Source organism: Xyrauchen texanus, chromosome 49 (assembly GCF_025860055.1).
Source record: "Xyrauchen texanus isolate HMW12.3.18 chromosome 49, RBS_HiC_50CHRs, whole genome shotgun sequence".
NCBI classification, from domain to species: domain Eukaryota; kingdom Metazoa; phylum Chordata; class Actinopteri; order Cypriniformes; family Catostomidae; genus Xyrauchen; species Xyrauchen texanus.
This window is the reverse complement of record NC_068324.1, coordinates 7098443-7112773: the sequence shown is the minus strand read 5'-3', so window position 1 is coordinate 7112773 and position 14331 is coordinate 7098443. Positions and strand designations below refer to the sequence as shown.

Below are 14331 nucleotides of genomic sequence, written 5' to 3'. Positions count from 1 at the left end.
TCAGTATATCTTGAACACTAAATTGGGCACTGGCAATGGTGTTCATCCACTGAACATTGAGAAACTTCGGCTGCATCCAAAACCAGGAAAATGCTCTCTCCAGAGGCCGTATACGGAGGTAGGATGTTCGTGTCCAATTAAATGTTCGTGGCACATCCTGTCTACTGAGATGCCTTCATCTGATTGATTTTAAGGCAGCAAAGATGTATATACTTCAGTGCTTATGAAATGCCACAATCCTGTTTGTGCCGTTCCACAATGGTTGAGCTGAAGAAAAAAATAATCGTGGCCTAAGAGGCAGTTGATTTGTAAGAAATAAATGTACGATTTTAATCACTTTTTCCAACTTCTAGCGATAAAGTAGTATTGTAATAATTAAATATTCACTATTGCCAAAACTCTCTTAATTTTGTTCTTTAGTGGACACCAGATGGCGTTAATCAGCTGTTGGCATCCTAGCAATGATGCAATGTTATGCTGCTTCAGTAGCCTGTCCAAAACCAGTTTCTGGAGGTACCTTCGTTTCAAACATTGTCTATTGAGTCATTGACCGATAGGGCAGCGAGGCAACAAGATAGTTACCTTCGGTTTCGGACGCAGCCTCAATCACGTGACACAATAACGAGGTTACACGTTTAAATGCAGCCATTATAATTTTAAAAACAATGCTGTATAAATGACACTGTTGAGCATTTGTGTGGTAGATAATAAATTGTACAGTGTTATTATAAACGATAAATGACAAAAGAGAAATACAAATACAGAGGAGTGTATTTTAAAAAAATTTCTAAAAAATGTATTTAAAAGATTGTTTCCTTTTTATGCACATTATGTATGAAAGATATTACAAACGACATATTTTATAGCTTTGACTTTATAATGTTACACTTGCACTTCTCTCTTAATGTCTTTCAAAAAACCTGATGATGCTTCAGGTAAGGGGACTTCGTGAGCAACGACACTCCCTGGTTTTTACAGTGCAATCTAGGAATCTTTAGCTAGCGATTTTGCAATAAGGACAGCCCTAGAAATGTCCGACTCCCTGATTTGCACCCTGACTACTGAACAAGGGAGCTGACTGAGATGCACCCATAGTTTATCCCACCAATATGGCTTGAGTATGCAGTACCCAAACAACAGGGAATGCTAGCTGGGGCATGCTAGCAAAAATTTTCCATTTCATTTGATTCCAAGGCTCGGAACACCAGCTGTGCATATTTCATCTCCTCAACAATACATTTACATTATCATATCAGGTGCTCTAAAAACTAAATTGAGAAGCACAGGGAGAAGCCAAAACATGAATATATGAATTCTCACAGGAAGAGGACACAAAATAAATGACTGATGGTAGCGGTATGGAAGATCCTGCTAATAGGCTGAACTTCTGTATTTCAGTGAAGATTGATATTTCACTTTGTCACCATTGCTGGCTCTGCTCTCAAATGTTCCCTTCCTCCCTCTCAGATTTGACTGATATCATCCCCCTGACACACAACTGGATGAAAAAAGGTGTTTGGGAGGTGATGTCATCTTTCTAACATGAGAAAAAGATACAACAATAACTGCAGTGTAAGCTGCAGGGTAGCAGCGTTCCCATATCTGCCCAATTTGACCCTTCAAGTTCAGCAGTTTCAACTCAAACCTGCGTCAGAGCACTACTTTCAGCGACCAGGGAGAGAAATCAGATTTACGACAGAAGGTCAGGTAGAAATCATCCCTCAATTTCTGCTCGGTGAAGCCTTTTGGGAAACTACTAGCTATAGCAACTGAAAAGGAGGGTGGCTGGAACATACTGCAAATACTGTGAATAATACAGTGAGATCCAAAATGTTAATGATTTATTTACTGGAGGGCAGGTGGGGGGTAGTAGCCAAAGAGTACTCACCACTTCGGAATTTGTGATGTCTGCTGAGGAGTCTTGGTGTCCATCCACCATATCCCCTGCTAAACTGCCATCTTCTATGAGGTGAAATTAAGGCAGAAATCATTTATAGCTGAAGAACATTTATTTTAAGATTTAAACATAATTTCACTGCTATTCTGTCAAGTGATAAATTATGTGTTTTTTAAGACTAATATAATACAAAAATACACAATTAAAATGGAAGAAAAGTTTATTATATTAATAATACTTAATTTAAAATAATTAAAGTGGTTACCAGCCTTTGCTGATAATCTCAAAACAGCCAAATATCCCAAATGGTCTTTGCAACCTATCAGTCTATCTATAATTTTGTCACACTTACAGAATAATCCATCTTTAGATAATGTCACTAGTCTTTGTAGAAGTACAGTTTCAGAGAAATTCACTAGACTAGAGACTTCTTTAAAAGACAAACTTCTATTCAAATCAAAATGACATCAACGTATATTTACTCTCTGCTGATTCATATCCCAAGAGTGAACATTTCTGTTTACAGAGAAATTAGCAAATGATAAACCCATTACTGCTCAACACTTCATTACATTTTTAACCTTACAGTGTTAAATAAGGAGAAAAGGATGCAGTTTATTCCTCCTTTACAAATGAGGTCAGAAGCTCTGTGTGATATAAATAACCCATACGGTAAGCAGCTATTAGTAGAACATTGCAAAATCCTCACTCATGTGGAAAAGAGCTAGGCGTCTACTTGGAAAAAAAAAAAAAAAGGTTTACAAGTGAGTTTTTGGTTGTATTCGTTTTATGATGTGAAGCAAACTTGATATCACTGGGTTGCCACAATACAGTGTGCTGCAAATACACTTTACCCTTCACAAATACTGCCTATTAACACAGTTACCTGAATGACGAAGGCGGCTTTTCCCACTCTGATGGAGGCCTAATGCCATGATTGCTTAAAACGAAACCGCTTTGTTTCAACTAACATAACTCGCATAGAACTTCACCTGAACTCTGCTAAATATTAACACTATAGACAAAAACTTAAACATTGGCCTAAACAATTATAACCCTACAATGACCATAGAATATAAATCGCATGGCAAACACAATTGTATTCCTACACACAATAGTAAGTCTAGGAATACAATAGACCATAACATATTAGTCTCAGCTATGAATAGTCTAATGGAATGACATGACAAGTAAGCTCAGTTTAGCAGCAGCACAAGATTCCAGATAATTTCAAGTAGTTGTTGTTCATAGGATGACAGTAGGAAAGCATAGCGCATTACAGATAACTATGCTTTGGGTTCAATTTTCAAACTCATTAACAGCAATGTAGACACTCTTGATATTAATATCAGGTTGATCTCGGAGGACTAAAATATCATAACCTTGCCAAAAAACAATCATAATAGTCATTAGAGGATTGCACACAACAATATGTTAAACTAAATGCCTTACCTGTTATTGATTTCACATGTGGTTCTGCAGTATGCCGCTCAACTTTTTCATTATGCTCTATTGAACAGACATGAGAATTTTCATGTAATCCATTAAGGCTCTCAGCTCTGTCTGAAGGTTGCGGTTGCTCAGTCAAACCATTGTCTATATCCACAGGGCAAGTGTGTTCCAAAACCTGGGGCAATCCACTATTAATATCCATAAGGGAAGTGACCTCAACACTTGAGGATAAGGCAATGAATTGGTCCGATATGGAGTTTTTCAACACCAGAGCTGAACCGCTGGTGGTCTCTATGGAAGAGGCCACCACATCTTCGGAGACAGTGGTCTGACTCATATTGGTAGGCGTGTCAACATGTGCTTCACCATCAGAGATTATTATCTCATCAATCAATGGAGTTTTGTGAGGTCTACTATCTTCACTTTCTGTTAGAGCTGAGGCACAAGAAAAATCTTCAATTCGGTCACCCAGACATCCTGTGGTAGGCTCTGATGTCGTGTTGATAGTCTCTTTGGAGGATTCTGGAAGCTCGATCTTTGCTTTCAATTCTGCATCGTCATTGTGTGTGATTTTCAAATGATCAGGGAGATTTCTGATTGTTTCCTGTGAAGTGGAGTCAATTTCATTTGTCTGTAGTGACTCCTCATGAGTTACATCCTTTTCTCCATGTTCTCCTTTCAATGCAGAAACTTTGTGTGCTGGATTTGATGGTTCTTCTGGGGTATCTCCAGAACATTGCTCAGGAACCAGTCTTAAGATAGAGTCTGACAAATCTGTTTTAGGCACCTTGCTAGAAAGTTCAGAAGACTGTTTTGTAGAAGCATTCTGTTGCACGTTATTTACAATCAATGCTTTGAATTCAACAGGCAAAATAGCTTCATCACATGGCTTTGATATCTCATCCAAATCTGAGTCAGCAATGTTCTCTGTAACTGCTACCTCACTGGAAGCCACTTCTTGATTGAATTCTTCAGTGTTCTGCATCGTTTCAATAGGGGCTAATACTGCTTTGCTTACCTCAGACCCTTCGTACTGACAAAGCAATACTTCATTGCTGCCATCGGAATCCCCTTCTTTTTCATTGATGTCGCAGACTGAGTAATTCAATAGAATCTCCTGGCATTCTGATACGGTTTCTGAAGATGACATGACATCTTGAGAATGTTGTGAATCCTCTGTAGTCTCAAACAAAGGCTCCACATTTGGCCCCTCCAGAAATGTCTCGGGAACCGGTGAAAGTCCTTGTCGAACCTTATGGATAGGTCCTGGTGCCATGTTTGGCCAAATACTTATAGATTCCAAAAGGACACCCTCTGAATTACTGAATCCAGAGTTCTGCTTTATGTTATTGTCATCAGTTACCAAACCAGAAACTGACTCCGTGTTGCATATCGTGTGCTCGCCGACATTTCCTGTCTCTGTCTCAAGGCGACCATGAGGCTCATCACCACTATCAGAATTAACAGTTGCACTGTTTTGTTCAGACAAGGTAACCTCAGAATTAACCTGAATTTCAGTAACTTTAGAGTCATCCGTTACCATGGAGCTTTCAGCAGCCAGATTGTCCTCGTTCCTTTCGTTATGACAGTTTCTCTCCGAATCATAGGAAGAATGTGCAGAGGAGTTTGAGCCTATTTCCTGGCTGCAGCCGGTCTCTTCTTTCCTTTCCTCTGGTAAGTCCCCTCTCCAACTAAGATCGGTACAACTCTCGTTCTCCTCTATTCGCGAGGGCTGACTCGTTTCCGTGGGAAGGGAAACCTGAGACTGTGTATGGCCCATGTCTTGGACCTCCGGGTTTCCAGATTGAGCTTTATTGTCAATTTCAGTATCTGAAGCCTCTAACTCTTCTTGGTTCTCTTTATCAGCCCCCTGTTTGGCACAGATAACGCAGAGCTCTCTATCAGCTTCCTCCTGATGTTTTCCACAGGAAGGGGCACTGAAAGCCACAGAATTGCCTTTTGCCCGCCACTGAGCACAGTTATCTTTATCTGTTAGCTTCACAGAATCCCCTACAGCCTGGCTTTCAGGCTCCGCCTTCCCATCCTGTGATTGGACATGGTCTCCGGTCCCGTTCTGACAAAGGCACAACTCATCTTCTAAAACAGAGCTGCTTAAAACCAATTCACAGGTTTGCTGTTGTTCAACCCTGGATTCCTGATGCTCAGAGTCCAATGATTTGAACTCAGCAGGCTCTGTACTCTCACTTGAGTCTTGGTTAAGAATCAACAGTGCTGGCTTGCATTGTATTGGAGGATCTTCCTGAATCTACAAAGATCAAAAACAGACATTAAATAAAGCAGCACAACTCATGAAACCCTCATTAAATCTGACATTAAATATTCACCCAGAGAGAGAATGTCAGGGTGTGTACAAAAAGAGAGCAGGAGAGAGAGAGAGACAGAAGAAACAGTCTAGGCTGTGATCTGCTTTTAGTCACTTCCTCTAGTCATAGATAGCTACCTCCTGCAGAGTTTTAGCACAAAAGAAAACATCCTTGCAGAGCAGACACAGTTGGAAATATCACTGTGGCAGAGCGAGAAAATAAAACCCAGCTACTGCTATGGAGGCCTCCGAAACGTGCCTCACCTTGTTCTTCTGATGTGACTGAATAAGATGTTGGAGCTCTTCCACATCACACTGCAGACTAGGTGGGGGACTCCCTGGCAAGTCCTCCAGCGCCAGGGTGTAGGTATTTAGCTTGGGGTGGTGTCGCAGAACTCTCCCTCCTGGGTAACGCCACTTGAATGTCTTTGTCTCTAACTCCGAGAAGTTCTCAAACCTGCCCAAACACAAACATAGCAAACTTTGAAAACGCCCCGTCTTAAGGCTCTGAATCAGCAGGGACACACCCAGCACACCTACAGAGGACGTGAGGTAATTTGGAATCCTGAATCTGTGTAGGTCCATTGAACACAGAGGATAACATGCGTGACAAAATCACTCGTTCATGCATTAATCAACTTGGCTAAACTTAAAACAGGTTTGCATCCGTCATAACTCTACACTGAAATTCCTGTTCTTTGAGATCAATGTTGCTTTAGATGGACAAAATAGACTCACTTTGCCAAACCTGTTCTGCTTTCTCTTATGTTAACAGAGGTAAACAGCACGATATCTGTCTGAACTTCATCATAGTTTGTGGGTATTTTGAATATTGTATATTGTATATAGTGCATGGTATTGTTTAGTGTACTGACCCTTTTCTTAGACAGTGATGGGGTATTTCCGCAATTATAACATTAAACATTTTGTTACGTTACCTGGCATTAGTTTTAAAAAAAATATTAAAAATCTCTCATCTGACTGCTGTAATCCAACACTATGTTTATTATTATTTTTATTTATTTTTTTTAAGTTGTGGAAACGTAATAGTAAATAGGAACTCAAAAGTCATATTTGCCGTGGTCACCTATTCACCACAATTCCACATTCCAAACCGGAAAATGCAAAAAAGGTCCAATGATCAGATATAGTTTTTATTGTATTGCATTTACATTGCATTCTGCACTATGCATGTCTAAAAGCTGTATAAAAAATTCCACTGGTTCAGTCGTTTGACAACATTCTATTCTATATTACATTTAAGGAACTTCAGTCGAAGTTCACCTGCTCTGTAATCTAAGGTCCAAAAGTGTATCCATAGCAACATCATTCACAGGAAACTAAAGAGTGCAGAGTGAAAAAGAGAAGCTCTAATTGTCTTGCAGACCTGAGTGGAATATTTTAGGCAGCCTGAACATTAGCCAGTTGAGAGAAGAACTGGACTCTTAGACACTAGAGGCGAAAAAAATCTTCAATAATCAATAATAATAAAAACAACAATAATAAATAACAATAATGACTATGCCCATCTGCACAAAATGTTCACATTGGGGGGTGGGCTGTCTGCTCAATCTGCAGCAGAATTAACTTAAAGGAAAATTCCGGGTCCAATACAAGATACGCTCAATCGACAGTATATGTGGCATAACGGTGATTACCACAAAAATTAATTCCGGCTTATTCCTCCTTTTCTAAATTAAATTATTATTTTTTTTAAATCAAGGTTACAATGGCAGTGAATGGTGAATTTTTTTTTAGCTTTAAATTGCAGAAATGTTAAGCCTACGTTTTAAAAACAGTACTTAAACGTTTAAAATTTGGCCCCCATTCATTTCTATTGTAAGTGTCTCACTGTTACCTGGATTTTAGTTTCTTTAAAAAAAAACAAATTATTTGTATTGAACCCGAATATTCCTTTAAATTTGATAACTGTGTTTAATGGAGAATAAATTACTGCACTGTCTCAGCAAGTGAAAAGTCATGGGATTTCTCAATTGCCAAAACGGACCAGCCTTGTGCATTGATTCAAAGATGACCAAATTCATAAATTCATAGAGAGTTCTGCATAATCAATATGAAAAGTTTTCATTAAGGATTTCTTTGAAAAACAGATCGTCACTATTACCACTTTATTTTTAAACACTTATTCTTAAGGTTTAAGGGAAAAACAAATATGGTTTAAAAACAACAACAATAAAACAACATGCAAACACAAGGCCGTGACTAAAGTGAATCAAAGCGTCATAGAGAAGCCACCAACGAAATACACAGATCACACGCTAGCCTTGGCCCTGGTGTATCCATCTTTCAGCAATCACATTTCAATGAATTAACCAAAGCTGGGCAGCCCTGTGGACATCAGTCTGGGTGACACAGCTAATGGTTACATGAGTCACAGTCCACATTTCTCATGAGCTTTTCAAACAGAGTAAATGCTGCCTTTGTGAAAATGCCCTCTTCTTAAAACAATCAATGTCAGACTGTAAGTTACAGTGACATTATTAATGTTAAGCGGAGTTACCTACTCAAACCATGGTAAAATCACTGCAAAGCAGTGCTTTAAACGGAGACAACTGAGTGCAATATGATAAACACCACCAATGTTCAACAGATTCATTTTATTACAAAAAATGTTTAATTCTAAAGGTTAAGTTAAAAAAAAAACATTTTTTTTTTTTTAAATGAACCCAACTATGAGCAATAGTTATAGTGATGCTTAGCATAAAACAATAATAAAGACTCTCAACCAGATCAAACATGGAACAAAATAAGAATTAGACCAAATCCAGCACTGGCCAAGTGCAATGCCCTCTCCCACACAGATCTAAAAAATATATGACCAGGGTTTAAAAGGTGATACTTGCTTGAGGCATTCACAGACTGGTGCCCTATTTTAGAATAGTCATGTAGGGGAACATATGGAACCAGTCCCATTCAGGGTTGCCAGTCACAAACAGTGAGAGCACTGGTTAGAGGAAACTGATAAAGGTAAACGTCTGCATTACACATTCAGGTATAGCCAATTTTCCTAGCAAATCTAGGAAAAAATCTTGCTGGCTAAAAAAAGGTTTCATGCAGATTGCAAAGGCTTGCTTTGAAAAGTAAGACTGGAAATGCCTTTGTGGCATTAACCGTTTACAAAGTGCTCAAAGCCACATGGCCTGTCCTTGTGCTGTGCTCTTATCCCCCACCCCCTCGCACTACAACAGACTTCTTTAGCATGTGTCAGTAACTCTCATAATGTAATGAAAACGTATGGCAGTAATGATAGAATTCTCGAATCTATTCATCCAAAGATGCCAAAACTGACTAAAGGCACAAGAAGGTAATAAGCAATTTTTTTCTCATGAATTCATAATTCATCATTTGACAATCATGTTGTATAGACCACTAGATCCTTGTTCCTGTTTGTATAACCTACGCACAATTGTTACACAATGGTCATGTTGTGTTTATGTCAGTGGTGCATCAGAACTCACTCCGTGAGAAGTTTCTGGAGCTGCGAGTGTCCTCTCTTCTGGGCGACCCCGGCCGGCGTACGACCCTGTTTGTTGGGGAGTCGTAGAGCCTCTCTTCCCCCGGGCTGCTGGAGGAGAAAGAGCGCTACCTTGCGTAGCCCACGTTTCGCTGCAAAGTGCAAAAGGGTGTCTTGCGGACCAGGTTCTATAGAAAAGAAAAATAAAGTCCAGTTAAGTTTCAGATTCTCCAAAGTTCCAACAAATCAATTTTCTTTCTTGACGACCAATTGTCCTTCAAACAAACAACAAAATCCATTAGTAACTAATAAGCAAGCATAAAATGATACAAAGAAAAGTGCTGCTTCAGAATAGTGCCACATTCACTGCTCCAAGGGGGCTTCAGAGCTGAAAGACCCGCCCCCCTGCAACTGCAGAGCCAATAACAGAAGGCAAAGCCTTCCAACTAGAGCCACCTCAAAATTCCCTCGAACTCTGTCATCAGAATCTCCTGACAAACTTGTGCAAACATAATTTCAATAGATCATTTACAACGAGGACTGAGAATTCAGCCCAAGGTAGGTCCTGGAGTGAAAGATGTTATGATATTTGAAGGTGTTTATCATAAAAGCAGAGATTACAGAGTGCCGTTTTAAAAAGTTCTGTGAGCTTGAATGAGCCTCTCTGTGAAAGCAATAGAGACAGAGGAAGGATTGTTCTTGCTGGTTAATGAGAGGCTGAGAATGAGACTGCCCTCATTTAAATCGGCCCACTGACAATCCAACAACCAATCTGAAGCCCCCAGCAGGGAGAAGAAAATAAAAGTGTGGTGAGGTGCAATCTGGTATTGGGGAAAAAAAAAAAAAAAAAAACTGTGGATCACTAAACAGTGTTTTGAGACACAACAGGCAAGAACTCAAACGTGGACATTGCCACTAGATTAATAATAATAATAATTTAGATTCAAACTGTTTTTATAATGAATCATTTATACCACTTTGTAAACCAATTTGACCAATTAATCGAAAACAACAAACTTAAGAGTCTGTCACAAATCGGACATGAGTATGGCTTGCGAGAAAGTTTGACGTTCACAAAAAAGCTTACAGTCAAGTAAAAAAAATATTTAGAGCAGTGCAAACCTAGAAAATTTTAATTTCCAAAAGAATTAAAAAAATAACATTATAATATGAATACAAAACAATATAATATAATACAATACAATATGCATCGGCACCCCAATAAATAAGTATTGTTACCGGTAAAACGTTTAGTTTAATCAAACCTAATGTTTGCAAAAATTTTTATAAAAAAACTTTGTAAGAATACACAAGAAACAAAAACAATGCAAAACAAAAAAACTAAACACAAAACAATGGCATCAGCATTGGCTATTGTTTAGGCTTTTAAGAAAAAGCCTAACAATAAATAATGTTGACTGCAAAAAATTACTTTTGAAAGAATACACAAACAAAAAACATGTCGTCTTTACAAATACACAGACTTGAGCAAGAACAGTAATGTCTAATTTAATAAACTAAAGAACTGACCTCAAGAAACAACCAGATCTGTTTAGTAACCAGATGAAACTGATACTTAATCCACTACAAACACTCATAATACAAAAAAGGGAAAAGGGAATGTTAGGTTGGCAATGCTACTAATCTATAACTAATTTGAAATAGAGCTACTAATCATTTTAAAAGTCAATCACTGTAAAGGAGATACCCTTGTACATCACATTTTCCGCTATTACGGGAGAATCCAATGCTTAGTTTTCCCATAAATATAAGTGGTGGATTACATGCCATGCAACATGTCTGAATCCCACCAAATTCCAAGCTAGTATCTCACAAAGTATTTGGAAAGTCACACAGTGGAAACACTCCTTTAGTTTACTGCAGACAATATTTGTTTTATTTATTTATTTATTTATTTATATTTATATATATATTTATTTATTTATTTATTTATTTATTTATTTATTTATAATGCTCTGCGTTTAATTTCACATAAGACTGAACTGTTGGCAGCAAATACCTGCTGATACACTGGGCAAGATGCCCATGTGTAGCTCCAGTTTCAGGGCTTTTCAATGTCCCCAGTGCCAGCTGTGACAAATGGCAGTACTTGTGGAGATATTACACGACAAGGCCCTCTCTCACGACAGACAGGTCAGCTCTAGGAACTCTATTTTTCCGAAAAGTATTTGTATTCGCCCTGCCAATATTTTCACTTACCACTTACAAAAAAATGGCATTTTATTTTTGGTAAAAAAATAAATAAAAAAAATACATTTATGTATTTAAAAGGTGCACATATTGACTTTTTGCTGATAGCTAAACATTTAAACAAAAAATAGGGGCAGTTTAATATAATAAAGTCTTCAGTTAATATTCACATCAGCCATCGGTATGGTGAAAAAAAATATCTCTGTGATTTTGACTGTGGCATGAGTTTTGGTGTCAGAAGGGCTGGTTTGAGTGTTTCTGTAACTGCTGATCATGCACAACAGTCTCTAGAATTTACTCTGAATGGTGCCAAAAACAAACATCCAGTGAGTGCCAGTTCTGCAGACGAACACACCTTGTTGATGAGAGGTCAACAGAAAGTGGCCAGACATTCACAAGTGTCATATTGAAGGTTTGGTGGAAACCATTCATGTGTTTACTATTAACACAAACTTACAATTAACAATTGCATTTTCATAAATTAAAATGAACAAAGATTAATAAATGCTGTAAACATACATAGTTTTTTTGTTAGTTCATGATACATATTGTTTTTACAAATGCAAACAAATAGAAACTTTTTGTAAAGAAAACCAAATTATGTTTGCAACTTGGGCAGAGTAACAACATAGTTTATGAGTAGTCACAATCTTCATTTAAACTATCCTGATATCAGTTATTAAAATACTAAGTTCAAAAGTATGTCTATTTTCAGTGGCTGCTTGTAAAGGTAATGAAATCTTGCTGATGTCACTGCTTTCTTTTGAACCAACCTACCAAACATACACAGCCTGCAATTGAACTGCATTTATTGTTAACTTTGCAAAAAATAATTTTTTTAAATGTACCAAGTTAGAAAGTTCCCTTTATAATGGACCGCATTAGCAGGGAGGGTCTATAGTAACTATAATCTAAATATGCAGGAAATATAAAATGTTACCAACGTGTTCTCAGGTACAAATAAAATCTGCAATTGTCTTCTCACTTTCTCAAGTGCTTTTTCTATGTTCTGAACATGGAATGAAAAAGCAACAGCACTTTCAGATGCTTGACTGTATGAGTTATTTCAGACCATGGCTGTTAACAGGAGATAAGCCGTGCTTAGAATTATGTCATTTAGCTCGTTTACCCTTTGTTAGCGCTTATCTCTCGCTGCCAACGGTCCAAATCTCACCACCCTTGCATTAACAATGCTGGCTGGATTTCAGGTTACTAATTAAGATGCATCTTGAATTTTTCAAGCACAATTGGACTGCAACTGAAAACAGTTGTAAATGGGGACTAGAACATTTTGTGAATGGATCACTCAAACACAAAGTAGTTAAAAATGCATGGAAATATCGCATTTGTAGCGCAAATGATAATCCGTCCTTATGTGTGTAGGACAACAGCGTAGGACTGCCTACTCAACTGCCAATCATCCATTGTGCTAAACAAGGCTTTTAAACAAATTTTCCAGGTTCAATACAAGTTAAACTCTCAGCATTTGTGAAATATAGCTCATTAACAGAAATATTATTTAGACTCATTCCTTATTTATTAAAAAAAGCAAAAATGTAAGTTAGAGTAAGGCAATAACAATGGAAATAAAAGGGACTTTTCAATAAACTTAAAAATACACACCTTTTCAAAAAATATAGCAAAAGATGTAACATATTACATGATTTTAGTGTGATAACATTGCTTACTAAAATTATCTGTTTAAAGTTATATACAGTATTACAACTTTGTTGTCATGACACCATACTGCCTGTAAATCCTGTAATCTGGTAAACGTCATAATGGTGGTCCCAGAATTTATCACACTTAAATTATGTTAAGATGTATTAAGTTTTTCTTGTGGCTATATATTAGAAATCGTGAGTATTTTGATGTTGAACTAGCCCCATTCATCATTGTATGTGCCTTTCTGTGACCACACTTTTTGCTTCATATATATATATATATATATATAACACAACAGTTAGTTCTGGTCCTTGAATCTGATTGGATGAGACGTTCCATGAGCAATGATGGTCTCACACCATCGTCACTCGGACCCTTTACTGTGTGTATCACTCCGCTTGTGTTCATGACATTCTAATCTAAAGTGTAAGAGCAGTGCAGATGTGTTAAGAGCTTCTGTATATGTGTCTCTTTGCATGTAATTTTTAGGCATTACATATGTTAGCCAGCAGGTGGTGGCAAAAGATAATTTCTTTTGTGTAATATGAGCCAGTAAGGTGATGTGAAGTCAGCATCAGTCAGTGTTTACATTCAACAGCACTACATGATTGCTTATATTAATACTACACTACTACAGTGCCCCCCATTGAAAAATTAAGTCAGTCTGGGATTACAAGAAGAGACAGAAGCAATTTAGACAGCCTAAATAGATACAAGAACCATGGCAAATTCTCCAAGAAGCTTGGAACATCCTTGTGGCTATACGTTAGAAATCATGTGTATTTTGATGTTGAACTAGCCCCATTCATCATTATAAGTGCCTTTCTGTGACCACACTTATTGCTTCAAATATATATATATAAACACACCGATCAGACACAACATTAAAACCACCTGCCTAATAATGTGTAGGTCCTCCTAATGCAGCCAAAACAGTGCCAGCCCGCATCTCAGAATAGCATTCTGTGATGCTATTCTCCTCATCACAATTGTACAGAGCGATTATCCGAGTTACCATAGACTTTGTCAGTTCGAACCAGTCTGGCTATTCTCTGTTGACCTCTCTAATAAACAAGGCATTTCCATCCACAGAACTGCCGCTCACTGCTCAAGATGAGACAAAATGATTTTTTGTGGTAATCAACATTAGGCAATCAACATCCCATATCTTGTCCAGTTACATGTTGCTTAAAAAAGAAATAACCTTCTGTTCAAAGATTTTGGAAAAGGATTTTAAAGTCAAGCACGAGTCACATGATAGCCGTGAATCAGGACTTGCAGCAAGCTAGATGTTCCGTCAGCTGCTCT

General features: G+C 37.8%; 1 protein-coding gene across 2 annotated transcripts in view; it reads right to left on the bottom strand.

Moving 5' to 3' along the window:
* LOC127640371 (A-kinase anchor protein 13-like) overlaps positions 1-14331 on the bottom strand; it is a 122554-nt gene that overhangs the window by 57480 nt on the left and 50743 nt on the right. For both annotated transcript variants that reach the window (XM_052122885.1, XM_052122886.1), the window contains exons 5-8: positions 9152-9335; positions 5937-6129; positions 3350-5615; positions 1889-1962 (exon numbers count right to left, since the gene is read on the bottom strand). In XM_052122885.1, coding sequence (XP_051978845.1) covers positions 1889-1962; positions 3350-5615; positions 5937-6129; positions 9152-9335 — 2717 coding nt within the window. The remainder of the gene's footprint in view (positions 1-1888; positions 1963-3349; positions 5616-5936; positions 6130-9151; positions 9336-14331) is intronic.